The sequence below is a fragment of the Sphaerodactylus townsendi genome, linkage group LG01 (genome assembly GCF_021028975.2).
Source record: "Sphaerodactylus townsendi isolate TG3544 linkage group LG01, MPM_Stown_v2.3, whole genome shotgun sequence".
Taxonomy (NCBI): domain Eukaryota; kingdom Metazoa; phylum Chordata; class Lepidosauria; order Squamata; family Sphaerodactylidae; genus Sphaerodactylus; species Sphaerodactylus townsendi.
Window position 1 is genome coordinate 109,481,010 of NC_059425.1, and position 21,062 is coordinate 109,502,071.

Below are 21,062 nucleotides of genomic sequence, written 5' to 3' on the forward strand. Positions count from 1 at the left end.
GATGTTCAGCAGGGAGAATTATTTACCTACTTCATTTATAGCCCATTCTTCTCCCTGAGCAGGGGAATAACAAAAGATGAAAACAATTCAATCCAACACTCTGATTAGACTAGGCTTTTTCTTTCATCCTTTCTTTTGTTGTCCAGTTGTAGCGGACTTATGTTTTCTAGGGAAGAGATATTTAGAGGTGGTTTACTAGTGCCTGCCTCTGTACTTGCATGGGTGGTCTCTCATCCAAATATTAGGACTGAGCCTGCTTAGCTTCTGAGATCTGACAAGAACAGGCTAGCCTGGGCTAACTAGGTCTACAATTATACTTACAGAATAAGAAAACAAGCAAACAGAAATCTGTGTAAGACATGGCGTATAATACAGAAAGTGGGTTACAAAGGTAGAAGACAATGCAATAAAAGCAAGGTGATACATACAATAAATGTTGCTATACAGCATGAATTTATTCCTTTATACAAGTGTCTGCTATTTGATTATACTACAATTGTAATCCCTTTAGAAAAATGTCCTCTTAAATACTTCTATTTTGCATAATTTTTGTATTTATCTGTATTCAGAGATAGCTTCCTTATTTCAGCCCTGCTCTAACATTTAGGGGTTCAAACCAGTTCTTGTTTTGAACACCATCTCAAAGTTTGGCATTTCCCACAGTGGTTGGTTCTGTCCCCCTCCAACCCAATGGGAAAGTAAAACAGACTCTATTCTGTAGTATTGATGACCAAAGCCGGGGGGGGGGGGTTTGTGGTACAAAATTCCAGGTTGCTCTGGGGATATCACTATCGCTTTGGTAATTATGAATATGTGGAAGGGCCCCAAATGTACAGTGATGAAGGTAGAGGAAATTTCTTCTTTTGCCAATTTATTTACATGTCTTTCTCAAGAGAGCTCAAAGAGTTCTTGGTCAATGTTATTCTTTGTCATTTGTTTAACCCAGACAAGATTCAGGCTGATATTTGAGGTATCAATGTTAGGGAAAGACTTGGTGGACAAAGCCAATTTGGATCTGATTGCTAACAGTGTAACTCTTTTCACTATGTGTATTTTTAAAACGGAAAATTAACTTTCCAATATACATATTTAGGTGGTGTTACTGGTGAATCTGCTGACAGTGAAGCATTGTGATCAGCCATGGAATACAACGAAGGTATCATTGGGGACCCTAATCAACTAGCCCAGCGTATAACTTCCAATATCCAGAAAATCACACAAGGCTGTAAGTTATATTTTAACTTAATATTAATTTTTAAACTGTTATGATGTTTTCATACCTTCATCTTTTTCAGGTTACAACTGTTGCATGTTGAGAATGTTAATTTAAAAGTGATTATTGACATATTAAAATATATCGATAGTACTTAAAAATTAAACATCCTATACATTTTGTTTAAAAGCTTACTCTCAACTGATATGGGAATCAGCTGGGAAACTTTGTAGTCACAGCCTTGTGGAGATGCAGATAGCTTTTTTTTGGTGGGGTGGGGAGTCAGAAGCTGCCTCTCAGCTGATTGGAAGATCAGCCGGGAGAGGGTTTCTGATCTGCATACACAAAGGAGAAATTTTAGGATGGATGTGAATCAGCTGGGAGTGGACTTCTATCCTCTACCCTCCCAGTCTTATCACTGTCACCTGGCAAGACCCATGCAGTGGAGAGGTAAGATGAGAAGCCCATTCTGAATACAGTGAGAGTACTCCACCCAATACTAAACATGCTCCCTGCATTCCAGTCTTTTAGGGGCAGTGAGAAATTTGGAAGGGCAGAAGGCACTCTACTCCCATCTCCTGATTTCTCCCATCCCTTAAGAGAGCCAGTATGGTATAGTAGTTAACAGTGGTGGGCTCTAATCTGGAGAACCAGGTTTGATTCTCCACTTCTTCACATGAGCAGTGGACTCTTATCTCTGAACTGGATTTGTTTCCTCACATCCTTAGTTTAAAAGAGGGCTGTGTCAGTTTTGAAAATCTAGAGCAAACTTTTCAGCCAGTATTCAGTTTTAGAATCACTGGAAAAGATGAAGGCAGCAGGAAATGAGGAAGGCCCAACATGAGTTGGGTTGACTCAATAAAGAAAGAATAAAGAAAGCCAAGGCTATTAACAATAGGACATAATGGAGGTCACTAATTCGTAGTGTTGCCATAAGTTGGAAATGACTTGATGTCACTTAACCCGCACATGCAGTTGGACTTGTTTGAGTTGCAGAGCTTTTTGGGCACCTTGCCACAATTTAGTCCTCCTAATAATATTATCTGGAACCTATTGTACTTTATCTGGGCAGTAAAAGATGTAACTTCACAGTAGTGTAATCACCTCACCCAGTGTTTTTGTATTGGGATGGTGGTGCTCAAAACTGACTCAAGTGGAAAGGTATGCCCTCATGTATGGTTACCTCCAATGGGGGTTACCTCTAGTGGAGCACTTTGACAAATGGACTGTTCAAAATGCAATAGCACAGTTCCTGGACTGGATCCAAAGTAGCCCTTAGTTTCTGTGGACTCCCCACCCCCCACCCTAACCTACAGTCCCAGCATTGCATCTCATAAGTTTTTCCAAGAGTCTCCTGAACTTTGGAATCAGCTTTTAGGGTAGTACGGGAGGTTGGAGTTAGAAAACGGAGGCTGAAGGAAAGGTCCATTCTATAAATGGAGGCCTGGTTGTTATTTGAATCTAATCCAGAATACTGATTATTAAAAGAATGATGATGGTGAGAACTTTATTCTAAAGAGGTGGTCCTTGTATTCTGTTGTAGCAAAAACAGTGCAATCTCATGGTACATATTTAGGACCAAAGTTTTACCATGACATAACCTTTTATGAGCAAGAGTGAGCTTCATTATGTTGCTCTGTGGAATGTAAAAATCACCCTGTGTGATTTGTATTCTATAAGAAAACAAGCCAGAGATTATAAATGATATACCTTTTGAATGTGCATCTTGAAACTCAGTTTTGTCTGCTGGACATCTTCAGATTTGGGGTGGATTTACCAATACATACCAGCATATTCTTGTAGAGCCTAACAGAATTCCTGAAACTGGTTTTGGACCCCTTCATAGGTAATAGGGTTGATTGCTGTGTTGATTGCTGCCTTGATACATTTTGGCATATATGTTCTGTTAATGTGGCTGAAATTACCATTGTACTAAGTGCCTAATCTATACTGAATTCTTTACTTACTTAGAGTATCCACTGCAAATATCCTGATCACTAAGTAGCATCCTGTTTGCTGTCCTGGAATATTCTTTTAATAAAGAGAGGCATTTCTTCTGAACACAGAATCCCTGTAGTCAATAGAGCTAATTCTTCCAGTACTGCTTATTTTGGAGCTTTTGGGAGGTCAGTGAAGTTTTTGACAGGGCTCCACATGATGTTCTGATAGTCAAACTGGAGGAAGCAATTTTAGACCAGAAAATCAAACTAAGACAAATTTTCTCCCTATTGCAATGGTAGGACATTTTTTCAGCAAAGTTGCACACTTTGAGGAGTCTTAGTGGGGCTCTGGGGGTGTTTGTGTGATTGAAGTAGAGGTACCAAATTTTCAGCATAGTTGCAGGTTTCTCTCCTTATAGGAGTCTCTGAGTTTGGGTAAGTTTTGGTCAGGGGACCAATTTTATAGGCACCCAGTTTTCTTCCACTTGGAGCCCCATAAAATTGGCACTTGCTAAATTTGATGCCTCTGTCTTGAAAAAGAAGCTTCCCCAAAGGGCTCTGGAAAGATTTGTCATGAGCAACATGGAACCATTCCCTTTAAAAGTTAAAAGAAAGTGCTTCTATGTTAATTAATGGTATAACTTTGGGAAGGAGGCTATTTTTTAAAATAGAGGCTCCAGATCTTCCGTGTAGCTGCTGGGCCTTTCCTTTCAAGAACTACTGAGTTTGGTGAAGATTGATTGTATTTAATGTTGGAAGTTGCTCTGAACCCACAAGGGGTAGGGTGGCTTATAAGTTCAATAAAATAAATATAAATAAATGGCTTTTGTTGGTTTTCTGGGCTGGGTGGCCATGGTCTGATAGCATTTGCTCCTAATATTTCACCCACATTTATGGTTGGCATCTTCAGAGGCATGTCATGGTGAGATGTGTTTTTGTGCCACGGAAAGAAACACATCTCACTGTGACATGCCAGTCATAGATGTGGGCAAAACTTTAGGAGCAAAATCTACCAGACCATGGCCAAACAGCCCAGAAAACCAACAACAGCTAGTTGATTCTGGCCGTGAAAGCCTTCAACAATCCAAAAAATCATGCCATAATTGTTCTTGCCCATAAAAAGGGTCTGTTTAATCTGCCATCTAATTATCACCTCATGCTTTGGGTTCCTGGGAAATTTGTATGCCGCTATCTTAAATCTACATCAATAGATGAACATTTCTTCTGTAATCGATTTTCAGGAAAGTTCCCTTACACATATAATTTTTATACACTTTCCCTTTTTTGGCAAATAAATATATTTCTTTTAGTAGGAAGCTGTACGATGCTTCTATGGATGTGCTGAATTTGTTTTGATTTATCATTCATGTTTGTAGAGCATATTGGAACAGTTTCACATGCTGCCAAGACTACTGTTTTTAATTAAATCATTGTATTTACATCTTTTGTTAAGGTTAGATGCCCTGTCCCTGGAAAGTATTCCAATCTAATTCAGTAGCAAAAGGAGTTTAACTGGGCTGTATTTTGGCGCCAGATCTTTTTAGTTTGTATTTATACACTCTCCCTCTCAAGTTAAAATCACAGTAATTTCCATCTTCATAAATGGAACACTCATCATCTGCCGATTGTATTGTATGCAGATGATGCTGTGTTATTATCTTGTATAAGAGTGTGGTTGAACCATATAATTTTTGCTGTGGTGAATTTTTCCAGGACAACTAGTTGGTTATTAATTATAGTAAATTGAACATTTAAGTTTTTCAGAAGGAAAGTATATATAGAAAGTGAGTTAGTCACTCTTGGATAATTAAGGAGCATCTGATTGAGCAAGTGCACTTATTTTGTTATTTTGGATCTCATTTTACAGATTCCAATACCTGGTCTACTCATCTTAATCATGTTTTAGACAGAATAAAAGCTTATTTAGCAGTTATGATGATGATGATCTTTTTTCTGTCTTGGAGCCAAACTATTCCGATGGTTTGGGTTATTTATCAAGCAAAAATCAGGTCCTTTTCACTATATAAGGCCCCTTTTTGTATCTCAGTATCTTTAGCTAGGCTGAAGTTGGTGCAGGTTTCATTATCAGATTTCAAGTTTTAATTGATTTCTGGAATCTGATTGTAATTATATCTCTTATGGCTTGGCTACTGCAGATTGTGAGTCCTCACCAGAGCTCTTAAGGTGGACTCTTTTTAAACTGGCCAGCAGGTGGCCCCCTCTCATAAGATGTGCTAACCATCATACCGGTCTTCAGCACAATTAACTGGCATTGGAATTTCATTCCTGCTACATTTTCTGAAACATTCATTTGCACAGGATGACTTGAGTAAATTAATTATGCATAATAAAAATGCAAGATTTAGCCTCTAATCTATGTCATGATCAAGCTGATGGTTGATAATTTGGTTGATCATTTCTCACCAGACAGAAACAGGAAGTGTTTTCATTGCAACCAAATTATAAATTGTCACAGAACAAAGTTTATATAAAAAGAAAAAAAGTCAGGTATATTAAAAGGGCTTTAAGTCTAGCTAAAGTGAGTCTGCCTATGATCTTAATAATCTTCCTGGAATTGGAAGCCCGCAGCTCCTTCTCCCAATTCAATTCCTTTCTTGAATTTTCACAATTTCTTATGTGTTTTCTCATATAATTTTTAAAAATTTCTGATAATTCTGTTGATATCTCCTGCCTCACACTTTGCACTTCCTTTTTTAATCTTCTCCTGTATGTTCTCTTTGACTTGTCTGATTCTTGTCTAATTTTAAATGGCTTTTCTTGTGTCTGGTATTCTAAAATGACTGTATTATATTTGGGAAGACATTTAAATTGTTTTTCATATTGTTAAAACAATGAAAATTTTATGTGACTGTTTCCTTCAGGTAGCTGTTTACAATTTTGAACAGAATGGGGCTTGAAAACTTTGCCTTGAGAGGGTTCTAGCTGCCCCACTATCTGGTGTTGTGGAAAGGGACGTTGACAGTCCTGCAGAGTTTGACTTACCACAACTCTGTCAACTGATGTACATTTCTGAACTGTCAATTAAAAATGTATGAAGTGGCAGTGAAAATGTATCACTGAGATTTCTCTTCCTCTTTTTTGCTAACAGCTGCAGAAATACAAAGAGTACTGAATCAGCTTGGAACGCCACAAGACACACATGAATTGCGGCAACAGCTGTAAGTACTTCATGAGATGACCTTTCATTTAACTGCATTGTAAATTTCCCCCTGAATATGTGTTGATGATGTCTTACCGAAATGTTTAGTATCTTTCAGATGTTTGAGAATGAATATGAGTGGGGAAAGCAGTACATATCTGCTGATTGACTCATTAACCTGACTATTTTTGGCCCTGTTAAACATCCAGGTGGTGCTTGAAGTAAAAGAAAATCAGAGATACCAGAGTTTACTGACCCATTATGCACAGAACACTTACCTTGGGCCTCTTCAGGGCCTCTTCAGTGCACAGTGGGCTTTCAGAGGGGTCTTCTCGCATTTTTCTGTTTACTACCTTTCTGGTCTCAATGGACCTCTGCAGCTTTTCCTGGTTCTCTTAATTCTTCCCATCAACTCTTCTTAAAGGCACAGATTTAATCACACCTGTAACTGCAGTATAAAAAGGCTTCATTAAAGAGAAAAGAAGAGAAGAGTTTGGATTTATATCCCCCCTTTCTCTCCTGTAAGGAGAGGGGCTTACAATCTCCTTGCCCTTCCCCCCTCACAACAAACACCCTGTGAGGTAGGTGGGGCTGAGAGAGCTCTGAAAAGCTGTGACTAGCCCAAGGTCACCCAGCTGGCATGTGTGGGAGTACACAGGCTAATCTGAACTCCCCAGATAAGCCTCCACAGCTCAGGCGGCAGAGCTGGGAATCAAACCCGGTTCCTCCAGATTAGATACACGAGCTCTTAACCTCCTATGCCACTGCTGCTCCTTTTAATTGGATTTATACCTGGGTTAGCAAGTATATTGATATTGTAGCCCCTTTCCCAACATAACATTCCCCCCTCCCCACAAAAAAAAGAAAGAGGCAAAACCATTCCCTGGACTACATGCTGCTGAAGAAGGGGGCCATGTGCTAGATCCCCCCCCCTTCCTCTCCTCTCTTTCTGTCTCTCTCTCTTCCTGCCCTTGCTGCAGCCAACTAAATTATTCTAAAATACAGTCTTGTTTGAAATAAAATTGTAAAAACCCTCCTGATCCTCGTGGAAGCAGAGCTTCTGTTGTTCCTTTGCAAAAGTGAAAGAGAGAGATTTGTTTTTAAAATAGAAGCTTGTCTGTAAGGAAGTTTAAAAAATGCCCTCCGAATTATCAGAGAGAGCCAAAGCAGAGTAGCAGAAGTGGAGAGAAACCAGAAAGAGACCCTGCTTGTGTTGTTCCTCTCGATGTACTGATATAAGAATTTAGAAAGGTGGAGAGGGAAGCATGCAAAGCAGTATGAGGAAGTGTGGGGTTGAGACTAGGTGGGTGGCTGTGGGAGGAGGGAATTGGTCTGGGGCAAAGCTGTGTTAACTGGCAACTCTGCCCACTGGCTGTGAAGCAGAATTAACTAGAAGTAGTCTCGCTTGCCATGTGGAGAAAAGAAAGTGAAAGCGGGGCTTGAGGAGATATGTCTGTACAAGAAATTTTGCAGTGACACACATTTGCTCCCTCATGCAGCAAATGCCTTGTGCATAATTGATCAGAGTTGTCTCAAAGATCAGAAAGTAGTCATATTAATCTTCTTGGCTGCTGAAAATACAATATCAAGAGAAGTGCAATAAGTTGAGTTTGATAAATTAATGCAAATGTATAGTTTGTGGAATGGAGCTTAGCATACTATAAAGGGGGAGAAAAATAAGTGAAAATGAATTGCTTCAAGGAGGACTGATAATGCTGTGTGTCTTCTTAATGCATATAACTATGCAGGTATGTTTTAAGTTGGGCAGAAGCTTGATTCAGGTACAGAATTATCACCGTTGTGTGATGTTATTTAATCAAGATATTGGGTTTCTTAGTATAAATGCATTTTGTGCCCTGCTTATGAGTCATATGGTTTCTTGGAATAAGATTTCCTGGAGGAGATGGACTTTTGTTACAATATAAAGTATGATATTTGATGAGGGAAGAAAATTTATCAGTTATGTCATTACAGAGGCTCTGTTTCTGTATGGGGCTGATTGCTAACTTTTGATCTGTGAACTGGTAGGTGAAAGCTGAATTTTAAAGCATAAGACTTGCACTGGCCTTAATCTGTGGACCAGCTTCTTTGATAGGTGCAGGAGATTCATCTCATATGATCACAATTCCAAATAAGAGTATTGTTTTCTCCATAAAACTAATTCAGTTCTTTATTATAAGGGAAATAGAAATTTCTTTCCCTTGCTTTTCTTCTAAGGGGTTCTGTAAGCTTTCTTAAAGCTCTTGTTTCATGTACAATGGGGAAAGTTTTTTTAACATGGTCCTTATACCTTACCCTCCCCTTTTCCACAATCAGTATTTTAAATCATAAATAACAACTTGCTTCTTCAATGACTGATCATTTTCAAGGAATGTTAACATCCAAGTCTGACCCAACCCTTCATTTGTAAGGGCAGTAGTAGTATCAGTAAATATTATTTAGTCAGTAATCTCTTTTATGAACATAATCTACTGTGGACTGATTATGTTGCTATGAAGTAATAAGTAGCTGAATTATTAACTTTCCATTTTAGACAACAGAAGCAACAATATACAAATCAACTTGCCAAAGAGACTGACAAATACATTAAAGAGTTCAGATCTCTGCCTTCAGTAAGCGAACAGGTATAGAAATGTTTTTAAAATCAATTAAAATTGCATTGTCAATTTTGCAGACACCCCTCTTCACCCAGCAGTTACTTCTGATGCATATTCTTCTTTTGAGGATTTTAAGCAGAGGTTAGATGGCCACCTGACAGGAATGCTGATTCTGTGAACTTAGGCAGATTATGAGAGGGAGGGCAGGAAAGGCTGTGTCAGTGCTTCGCTCTTGTGGCCTTTTCTTCCATGCCCAAGGCAATGCCAACAGTCACTTCAGGATCCAGAAGCAGCTTTCCTCCAGGCCAGGTTGGCCAGAGATGCTGGAGGGTTTTTGCCATCTTCTGAGTCTAGAGCAGGGATCACTGAGGGTTTGGGTGGGAGGTCACTGTGCATTGGGGGGGGGGACTGGACTAGATGACCCTAGAGGTCCCTATCGTTCTATATCATGATTAATTGATATAATGTGGTGCTGTAATCATGTAATCAAGAGACAAAGCATTTTTGAGCCATTGGGATTTATAGGATGATGCAGGTGTGTGATTTATGATCATTTAATCATGTTGCCAAAAATCCAGTGCACAGTAAAGTAATGCTGCTTAAATCCCATTGACTTTAGCAGGGTTTAACCAGCTTAACTCAGTGTGCAGGACTGTAACCTTTTCTGTTTGGAAGGGAGGGGAGTGAATGTACCGAAATACATGCTGTTGGTTGCAAAACAGAATTAAAGTACCTTACAGAATCTCCACATAATTAACTAATTTGCTCAAACAAACTACTTTTGATGTATTTTTCTGAGGGAAATGTAAATATATTGGAAGAAATCTAAATCTCTGGTACTTCCTCCATTCTACCCATTTTTTCTGGGCCTCCTTGATGATCCTTCTGTGCTATTTCTTCTCAATAAGAGCATGGATTGGGAGGGCTTGAAATTAACACTGGGTATTTGTCATGTGACCACTGCTTTACCTGCTAGCGACATACAGCTTGAAATTTGGTCCCATGAGTAAAGCTGCAGCAGGCCAGTGCTGTGTGTTGTGTAATCTGTTCTCCTATCCATCTAGTCTAGAGTTCTGCAAACTAGACTGATGCAAGTGTGCCTCACCTGCATTTTCTGAAAACTGAACAGGTGCTTGTTTATGTTTTCTACTCTTCAATCTACAATTTTCAGCTAAAATAGGACCCTAGCCACTCAGCAGCAATTCATGCTTAATTATGAATTGCTTTCTTGTTATTCTTGCCTTCCTGAAAGACATGGAGGAGTGCTGGCTACAGTTTGGAGATATGGTGATGCCAAGTTAAAATCCTTGTTCATTTCATGGTCTTGGGAAAGTCACTGGTCTGCTTCTATGCATGTTGTTATGATCCTTCAGTGTGAGTGCCTTCAAAATGTGAAAGGTAGCCAGAAAGATGTCTGTCAGCTCTGCTATAGTTCTCCATGGCCGTAGTCATGCACTGATTTCCACTATAATCCCATCTGAGGTGAATTCTGCTGATGTACAGTTCATTGATGTGTTTAGAAAGAAGGTTGTCTTTCAGTAATTTGGCATGTAGAGTCTGCAGATGAGAGCTTGCAATGATTTAAGTATATATCTATATTGTTCACCAAATTGTAAACTTGAAAGAGCATTGAGGACTGTGCATAGTTCTGACAATGTGTCTCACACACTTTTTCATTTATGATATGCTATTCAGTCATGCGACTTCCAGAAGAAATGAAGGCCATCTATGCGATTGCTTTTACAAGTTTTCTACTTTTATTGCACTGAACCCAGAAGAGATGGAAATCCCTGGCCAAAAGCTCCAGTTAAAAATTATTTATAATTTATTTTACTTCAGTAGATTCTTTTTTCCTGCTCTTCCTATTTAGCGTCAAAGAAAAATACAGAAAGACCGACTTGTGAATGAGTTTACTACAGTACTTACCAACTTCCAACGGATCCAAAGACAAGCAGCTGAGAGAGAGAAGGAATTTGTAGCAAGAGTACGAGCAAGCTCCAGGGTATCGGTAAGTATAACCTGGTAAAGAATTATTGGAGAAGCCAGGGCAAGATATTCATGTGTGTTTGGGACAGACTTTCACAACAGCCTTTCATATTTTAGGGGTGCTGGAATAATTCACAAGAACTATGGGTTTCTTGCCAAACACCAGCTCTGTAATTATTTGCTTTTGTTTAAGACAGTTTCCCTTTATGATGTTCAGGGGTATAGCTGAATCTGGCAGGGAAGATCAAAATAGGGGTTGCTGTGTGGCGAGTGCTTAAATGCTAATAGCCAGAAGATCAGTTTGTGTGTTTCCTTGTGGTAAGAAGTTGGGCTTTTATTCAGAGATGTACTTTAATTCAGTAATAATGATTTAATACCAGGCTCAAAAGGAAAGTTGTAAAGCCATTTTGTTTCTCTTTAACTTTTCAGGGGGGTGTCCCTGAGGAAAGTTACAGAGAAGGAACATTAGTATCTTGGGAGAGGTAAGATTTGTAATAAAGCTTGACAATGACAGTTTTTAAATCACACGTGTGATTTAATAATAATAAAATACAAAAATGGTTAAATCTTGGTATCTTTAGTGCTGATAAATTTTAAATCAATAAGTAGTATAACAGAAGATTGCCAGTTGACTACAAATGTGATGCTTACATTCCTAAAGTACCGTATATACTCGCGTATAAGCCGAGTTTTTCAGCACATTTTTTGTACTGAAAAAGCCCTCCTCAGCTTATACACGAGTCAAGGCTTTGGTAGATCTGACAGCTCCCTCTTTTCCCACCATGGCAGAGAGAGGAAGCTTTGAAAGACCTCACAGTCATCACCAGGTGGAGGAGGGCCCAACATTGCCACACACCCCTGCCAGGCTGAGCATGAGTGCAAGTGCTCTCTGGCTACACAGAGCCATATTGGCTCCAATTAATACAGCTGGGTTGCTATCAGACAGGTCCTACCTTTGGGCTATCTTTAAAGTTATGGTGAGTATTTTTTTAAATTATAATTTTTACCTGTAATGTAGGTTTAACATGTTGTTGTTGTCCTGAGCCCTTTTGGAATGGACAAGGTATAAAACTAAAATTAAAAATGAATTTTAAATTTTGTTTTAAGTTTATTGCCCAAATAAGGAGCTCCCTCCACCTCTGGGTTGGGTTTGAGGAAGCTCAGCCTGCAGGGAGGTGGAGGGAGCTCTTTATTTGGGCAGTGACTCCCCCTGATGTCATTGCCCACATAAAGAGCTCCCTCCACCTCCTGGTTGCCTGGGCTTCCTCAAACCCAGTCGAGAGGTGGAGGGAGCTCCTTATTTGGGCAATGACATCAAAGGGAGTTACTGCCCAAATAAGGAGCTCCCTCTGCCTCCCGGCTTCCCACCTTCGGCTTATACACAAGTCAATACGTTTTCCCAGGTTTTGGTAGTAAAATTAGGTGCCTTGGCTTATACGCGAGTCGGCTTATACATGAGTTTATACGGTATATTAATGTAAGGAGCCCTCCCGCCACCCCCAGCAAGCCCTCTCTGCTGTACCCCTCCAGCAAGCCCTCCCCACCATCCCACCCACTCCCAGCAAGCACTTCCTGCCCTAACTCACCCCCGCCCTATCTAGGCCCACTGTATTACCCTACAGTGGGCTTTACTGCTAGTATTGCATATAAAGCATTCCAACTTCTCCTTTTGGGAGGTGAACATCCTGTGTATCTATTCACTTGCAGCCAACCTCAAAGTCAAATACCAGATGAAGAAATCACAGAAGATGACCTTCGTTTTATTGAGGAGAGAGAAACTGCCATCAGGCAACTTGAGGTGAGCATTTGAGTAACAATGAAGTCAAATATATATATATATATTCCTTTTTCAGTGAAGGCCCTAGTGCTCCTGATTGAATTGCAGACTTCCTCTTTTTTGTGCACCTTACCCTTATCTTCCCAGATGGGATCAATTTATCTGAACAGCTCATTTTGGACAGCAGGTGGCATAGGTTCCATTTTAGAGTGGAAAATTTGGAGCTGTTTCCCTCAATGTTCACTGTGTCGAGGTTTTTTTAAATGTCTAGTGACTTGTAAACATGTCTCTCAAGCAGATGTTGGGAGGTGGGGAGTTCAATCTGGAAATATAAAACTGAGGAGATATGTTTAAATGCTGTGTAGTGATAGAGCCCCACTGCCTTGCATGACTTGTATAGCTTTGTATATTATTTAGTGACAAACCTGGGGATATATCTAAAGTGTGTGCACAGAACAAGAAATTGCAGGCTTTTTCTGAATGACTCTCTGTTATGTAAATGTCTTCCAAAACATGTTGATCAAAACCTATACTATAGATCACGGGTCAGCAACCCACAGCTCGCGAGCCACAAACGGCTCTTTTGTACTTGTGGTGCAACTCCTGGCATAGCTGCCCATTCCTGGGAAGCCTGTGGAGAGGGGAGAAAAAAGCGGCACCCGGCTCAGCCCGGGGCCGCCAACTGCACGCTCTCCACTGGAGCGGAGAGCATGGAAAAACCCCTCCCCTGCAAAGGGGGGAAAGAAGATAGCGGTGCCCGGTTCAGGCTGGGGCCGCCAACTGCACGCTCTCCGCTAGAGCGGAGAGCGTGGAAACCCCCTCCCCTGCAAAGGCGGGGAGGAGAAGAAAACAGCGACCGGTTCAGGCCAGGGCCGCCAACTGCAACGGGGACCGCTGGAGCAGAGAGTGTGGGGAACCCCCTCCCTTGCTTAAAGGTAAAAGAACCAAAATACACAGTGTTATCTTCATTTTAAATGTCAAAAAGTATTTGCAACTCTTTTATAAAAGTCTAAAGTATAAATAAATAAATAATAAATGATAGATAGATAGATAGATAGATAGATAGATAGATAGATAGATAGATAGATAGATAGATAGATAGATAGATAGATAGATAGATAGATAGATAGATAGATAGATAGATAGATAGATAGATAGAGTATAAAAGGTTGCTGACCCCTACTATAGATGTGTGCCAAAAATGTAATTTGTCAAGAGATCTTATGATGTCTTTCTCTTTGTAGTTACATATGTACCAGATGGGGGCAGGAAGTGGGACTCCCACCTCTCCCTACTTTTTCCTGTCTTGATCGCCCAGGGGAAAGCTGATGGGCCCTTCATACCAGCAGATGCACATGCATCAGGTCGATGTGAAGTGCCCATCCACAAACTTAGTGATGGTGATCTCTGTATTTCTTATATTCTTTGGCTTTATAGGCAGTCATCCATCTTCTTTTTACCACTTGTCTCATTTTCTTCCTCCATTCAACAGTTTGGATTAAAAATAGGCTTCAATCATGCAAACAAATAGTATGTCTTGTATGAAACTTGTCTCCTATTTTACAGGCAGATATTATGGATATCAATGAAATATTTAAAGATCTGGGGATGATGATTCATGAGCAAGGAGATATAATAGGTAAGCTGAGATCAGTGCTTTGAGAGGGCTGCTTTCAAATGTTTGTAGTAGTTGGGATGCCCTGATTTCACAGCAGCAGTCTAGTTGCCCAACAATCTAATAAGATCACATTTTATTTATCAAGAATCTGAGTGCCTTAACTCCATATGTATATTCCTTTTGGCAGCCACAGTAGCGGGTGAGCATCTGTTGGGTTGGCTGCGAGCAAGAAGGAGCACATGCTGCACCCATGTGCTTTATTGACTTCTCACGCAGCTGCAGCCTGGCAAGACATCTGATGATGGCTACACCAGTCCTCTCTACCAATAACATGATAGGACTGGAATGTGAATGGAAAGGTGGCGCCATACAGCACCTAATTTGTCCTCTCCTTATTTCAGGCAATTGTAGGGGGGTTTTAGAGGCCCCCTCAACACTCAGGTGTTTGGGGGGCAGCCTCTGCTTTTGCCTGTTGCCTCTCAAACTGTGGCTATGACATTGATGACAGTCAGTTCCCCCATCGAGGGTGGGCCCTGGGCAGCTGCCCTGTTTGTCCCATATCTAAGATGTCATATTTTCAACAGCCCCATGTTATTTTATTTTATTATAATCTGTACTTCCTTCTCAGTTTGCACTTGTACTTTAGAATGAATATTCTTGGAATTACATTACAAAATTCTTGCTACAAATGTAAAAGTCCCAAAGCAGTGCATTTCTGGTACAGGGGGTTATGATTTCACTTCAGCAGCAGGTTGTGACTTTCTTATATCCCTTTCCAAAGATAGCATAGAAGCCAATGTAGAAACAGCTGAAGTCCATGTCCAGCAAGCAAATCAGCAGTTGTCTAGAGCAGCAGACTACCAGGTAAATATTATGTGTGGCACCACTTTCATGAGATGTATTCAGAGTTGAAGTCCTTTCATGTTCAGATTTTGGGGGCTAACTTTCAGGATCCTAAGCCACATTCTCATTGAGGCATTTGCTGGTAGTTATAATGTTTAGATCATATAGTTCAAAGGTAGTATTTACCCAAATAGTCTGTTTCACTGCTGTCAAAAATCATCAAATATCTCATTCATTTATCAAGCCCCATGTTTGTTCTTAGCTGCATTTTCATTATTTGTTGTGTTCATTTTTGAATGTTGCATTTATCATATTGTTTTATTGTATTGTTTTATGATGGAAGCTGCCTTGAGCCCACAAGGGAAAGGGCAGCCTAAAAATTCTGCTATTATTATTATTATACAATTTTGTTTAATATCACAGCTGCCAGTTCTTTAGCTGGTTGTTGTTGCCTGTCATAACATCCAGAGGTCTAGCTTGATGCCAATAAAGGCCTGCCTCCATCCATCCATTTATCCATCCATCCATCCATCCATCCAGCTGCATTTTCATTATTTGTTGTGTTCATTTTTGAATGTTGCATTTATCATATTGTTTTATTGTTTTATGATGGAAGCTGCCTTGAGCCCACAAGGGAAAGGGCAGCCTAAAAATTCTGCTATTATTATTATTATACAATTTTGTTTAATATCACAGCTGCCAGTTCTTTAGCTGGTTGTTGTTGCCTGTCATAACATCCAGAGGTCTAGCTTGGATGCCACAATAAAGGCTCTCCGCCTCCATCCATCCGATCCATCATCCATCCAGCCATCATCCATCCATCCATCCATCCATCCATCCATCCATCCATCCATCCATCCATCCATCCATCCATCCATCCATCCATCCATCCATCCATCCATCCATCCATCCATCCATCCATCCATCCATCCATTCATTCATTCATTCATTCATTCATTCATTCATTCATTCATTCATTCATTCATTCAGAGGTCTAGTTGTAATGTATCAGCGTAGTATTCATGCAGATCCCAGTAGGGATTTTTAAAGCTATTGCTTGATTGACAAAGGTAGCAGTTCCAAACATTGATAAATTAGTAAATTTCAGTTTTCTCAGAATTTAAATACCATCTATTTAAAAAATGTCATTCAAAAGAATCACGTTGACTTAGCTGATAGTATTAAAGTGAAAAGGACCACTGTTACTATCCTAAATATTCTCACCTGGAAGATGATTATAAGTGCAAGTTGATCTAAAATATCTTTGTTGTAATGTAAGTGGGGTCAAGATCAAGGTGCATGTTAGATAATTGCCAGCCTGCTTGCCTTGTTTGGACTCTGTATTTAAATATTGATACTATGAGTTTCATTGGTAGCTAATTAAAAAAGCTACTTAAAATCGATTTCTGAAAGGAACTTTGATGGACTCTGTGCAGGCAACCCGTCATGTTTATCTCAGACTATTTGATCTCCTGCATTGAACACTGACTCAGTGGAAATTTTATTCTTATTAATCCAGCTTCTTTCTGATTTCCCAGTAGTGAGATTATTCCATGAGGGAGGGAGGAAAGCAAGAAGCATAGGATTTAAATAATTATGGATAGTTTTAACTTCCTACAATACCATAATCTCTAATCACTCTGTCAATAATAGGAATACATCTGACCTTTAAATAAAATTGTTAAACAACTTTATCTCTTCAGTTTTTCCAATCAATTTAAACTATACCTTAAAGGCCTTTCTGACCTAGAATGAATTCATATTTGCATATCACATTGTTTTTATTGCACTGATATGACATCTGATGGAATCTTAGTGCATTGGTGGTCAGTGCATTCATAGCTGCACTATAGCCTGGTCTATGTTGTACATGTGCTGCCTCTTCTTTCCCACCTGCAGCAATTTGTCCTATATCCTGACTCAAGACTAGTATTTATATCTTTACTTGTAGGCTGCTTTGCTTGTTGAAACTCAAAGTGGATTATTAAATTACAAGTTGGAGAGCCATCTTCCCACACTGGCCTTCCCTTGTTCCCTGCACTCTTTTCCAGAACCTTTTCTCAGCCTTTCCTCCATTTTGCCCCCCTGGTCATTCAGCTACTTTCCCCCCCCCCCCACTAACTTTCTTTTATGCTGTGGTTGCCTAGGCTCAGGTTCCAGTGTTTTGGTTGCTAGGCAGTGCCCTCCTGACACCATGACTGATTTTGCAAGATGTCTGTTGGAATTTTTAAAATGTGTTTATTTTTCTGCAAACCGGGGTGCCCTTAAGTTTATAAAAAATCTCCCCATCTATAAATTGTAGGTTTTGTGCAGATTTTTTTTATCCACGTTTTGGGAATTAGATTCATAAAGGCAATCTAAAAAGAGTGCATTACATACCATAAACAGTGCATGGGGGGAATTCCTAAAAGTTTCCAGAGAGATTAAAATGGCAACCATATTCCCTTTATATAAATGTCTTCCTGAACTATTCTGTAGTATCAAAATGCCAGGAAAACTGTGACAGGAAATACTATATGTGCGTGGTTTTTCATTTTTTTTTCCTGAGGGAGTAGAAAAGGAAGGAGTTTTTTCCCCCCTCTCCCCCAAGCACCATTTTTCTGTTAACTCCCATTCCCCGTTTCACAGCATATTTCTTCCTGGAAGGAACAGTAATAACCAAGAATACACAATGGAGTGCATCTTGCAGAAAAATATTGTATTGTGTTGACAAGATGGCAGTGTTAATAGTATGATACAATACTGGTGTAATACTCATTTCACCTTTGATGCTGTAGGCTTATCCTTGCTTATTAACAGCATACTGAAGTTAATCCTACAAAGACAGAGGTCCTGTGGCTGGGCCAGGGGGAGTGTCCGGTGGCTTTTGGTCTGCCTACGCTGCATGGCGAGGCATTAAAACTAGCCTCATCTGCCAAGAGCCTTGGGGTGATCCTGGACCCATCTTTTGCTCGTGCGTGTAGGTCGCCTGGTGGTCAAATTCAGATGGCTCTGTGTGGCTTTTTATCATCTCTGCCAAGTGCAGGCACGCGACAACTGGCCCCATATCTCTCCCCGCCAGTCTCTAGGATCTGGCCACTGTGATTCATGACACGGTCACCTCTAGACTGGATTACTGTAACTCACTCTACGTGGGCTTACCTTTGGCCATGATCCAGAATTTGAAACTCGTTCAAAGTGCTGCAGCCAGGCTCCTTTCGGGGACAGCATTTAGGGACTGGATTACGCTGGTCCTGTATCAACTACACTGGCTGCCGATCGAGTACCAGGTCATGTTTAAAGTTTTGGTTTTGGCCTTTAAAGCCATTCGTGGCCTTGGACCTGCATATCTCAGGGACTGTCTCTCCCTGTATTGCCCCGTTAGGCCCCTCCGATCATCGGAGATGGACCTGCTGGTGATCCCTGCCCCGAAAGCAATCCGGCTGGCCTCTACAAGGGCCAGGGCTTTTATAGCCCTAGTCCCTACTTGGTGGAACAGGCTCCCAGGTGAGATCAGGGCCCTGCGGGACATACAGAGTTTCTGCAGGGCCTGCACAATGGACCTGTTCCACCAGGCATTTGGCCAGCCAGAGTTACATCAAAAATTCACTATACCACAACATCTGGCCTCCTGTGGGCGCAAGAAAGGGAGAGGGGAGGAACCTGACATCATCTATAAATTATGGTTCTTTTAATTTTTGTGGAGATTGATTGTTTTAATTGATTTTAATGTTATATATTTTGTTGTGAACCGCCCTAAGCCCCTTGGGGGAGGGTGATAATATTTATTTATTTATTTATTTATTTATTTATTTATTTATTTATTTATTTATTTATTTTATTCGATTTGGTAAACCACCCTACCCCCAGAGGTTAATTGAATATACATTCAATTAAATAATAAATAAATAATAATAATATGAGGTGGTAGACTAGACTGTAACCGTTGAAACATGGCTGAATGTTAATCCTTGCTTTAAAAAAACAACTTCTTCTTCCACCACAGTTGGGAACTGTAGGTCAGGGAAAAGGGTAATATAGTAGATGCTAAGCTAGAATCCTTTGTGAGCCCCATCTCCACAACACAAGCTTGCCACTTCGTACGTTCATTGGGGCTGTCGAGTGCTGGTATGTTTTGAATCCATCTCTCAAGTGTTCCTTACTAACAAGTTTCTCTGGCCCTTGACAACTTCTCTGGCCCTTTCTCTGGCCCTTGACAACTGGGCCACCTGTCATCCAACGAGACTCGCCATGCCTCCCCCTCTGAGGGGGGAGGGATTTTTATTACTGGACTGCTGGACGCCATTTTAACCGCTGAATTTTTATAACTAGAATAGGATTGATAATTTTTATCGCTGCCTTAAATGGTTACTTATTTTATATTGTATTTTATATGTTGTAAACCGCCCAGAGCCCTTCGGGGATGGGGCGGTATAAAAATCTAATAAATAAATAAATAAATAAATAAATATAAATAAGTTTCCCTTTTTCTTGTCTCTGCAGCACCGAACCCGTAAGAAACTGTGTATCCTCATTCTTATATTCGTTATTGGAGGAACCATCCTTAGCCTAATCATATGGGGAGCAACAAAAAGTTAAGCAGGAGGATTTCCGTAGCCATGTCTCATTATGAAGCTGTTCAGTAAATGATGAATCCATCGTTATCACTTCTGCTTTTCTACAGAATGCATTTTTTTAAATCCAGGTGTGCTTTGCACCTTCCTTCAGCTTGCATAGTACGATTCACTGAATTTATTGCACCACTGAATGCAGCAGTGTATCTTGCCAGTGCTTAACCTGAGAGGAGGCTGCTTCTTGTCTGTGTCTGCCATCCTGTGGTCTTTTCCTTTTGCCTCCAGCCCAAGTTGCAGTGGTTATGTGATACCCTATTGGTATGGTGCAGTGCTGACCTTTAGTTCAAGTGGGTCAAGCTTGCAGATGCAGATATGTGGAACTTTGCACACACTGAGGGTTGTGAGCAAGGTCATTCAATTGTCCCTTTGAAGGCCTCATTGAGGAGCTTAAAAAGCAACGCGTAGGACATAAATTGTCTGAAGAGTGCCTATTTATACAGTCTAATTAGATGGAAGAGCAAATTTTGGACAGACAATGGGCCTGGGTTGACTTTTGGTTCCAATTCAGTTAATCTACTAAAAAGTGAGGTTTCCAACAATAAAACAGAAGATCTTAAAATATAAGTAGTGATGTCCTGAATGAGGTTGGGCAGTTCATGGATTAACCTAGATGGGAGCCTATGTTATACATTTTTAACAATAGAAACAAGTGCGTCATTTTACAACAGGGCCCATTCTGAGCATTTATACTTATTGGCTGATTTTTGAGTGCAAGCTTTTCAAAATTAATAAAGTCTTAAGATGCATGCACACAGTATAAGTAACCCTTATTTTAAATATAAATTATTTGTATGTCTTTAAATTATCCTGGAGAGAAAATACAATATAGGTGAAACCATTAAAAAAACTGTTAATCTGACTTCAAATGGTTGTGGTACCTGAAATGGCATCGCTGAGAGGTAGTTTAATACAGCATGAATTGTACATATACAGAACAAACTCATAGCAGCCAAAATTTTATTAGTTGTTCTTGTTAATCAGAGCTCACAACAAAAGCTGAAACCTCCCTGTACCTGGCATTCCAAATATCACACTCAAGACCACCCCAGGCCTACACAGGTTTAACATCTAGGAGAAGTCCACAGACCTCCTCTCACCTCACTCAGGCACATTTACGCAGGGCATTGTGCATACTGTCTTTAATAAGAATGGGTTACCCAAACACTGAGGGGAGCAATGAAAACTGACCATCCTAGAAAAAGGGCTGGTGTGAAGGTAGGGAATCACAAGAAGTAAAACTCTTACTTCCCACCCAAAGGCAATGAATGTTTCCTATTTTTTCTAAGATCTTCTATCTTGGCTGCTGGTCAGCTTT

General features: G+C 40.2%; 1 protein-coding gene across 1 annotated transcript; it reads left to right on the forward strand.

The window, feature by feature from the left end:
• Positions 1 to 1,140: 1,140 nt before the first annotated feature.
• Positions 1,141 to 20,171, forward strand: STX7 (syntaxin 7). The gene is made up of 9 exons (XM_048507732.1): positions 1,141 to 1,225; positions 6,263 to 6,332; positions 8,847 to 8,937; positions 10,781 to 10,918; positions 11,326 to 11,378; positions 12,604 to 12,694; positions 14,240 to 14,312; positions 15,073 to 15,155; positions 19,617 to 20,171. The coding sequence occupies exons 1-9, from the start codon at positions 1,141 to 1,143 to the stop codon at positions 19,710 to 19,712; spliced, it is 780 nt and encodes a 259-aa protein (XP_048363689.1). The 3' UTR covers positions 19,713 to 20,171.
• Positions 20,172 to 21,062: the final 891 nt, after the last annotated feature.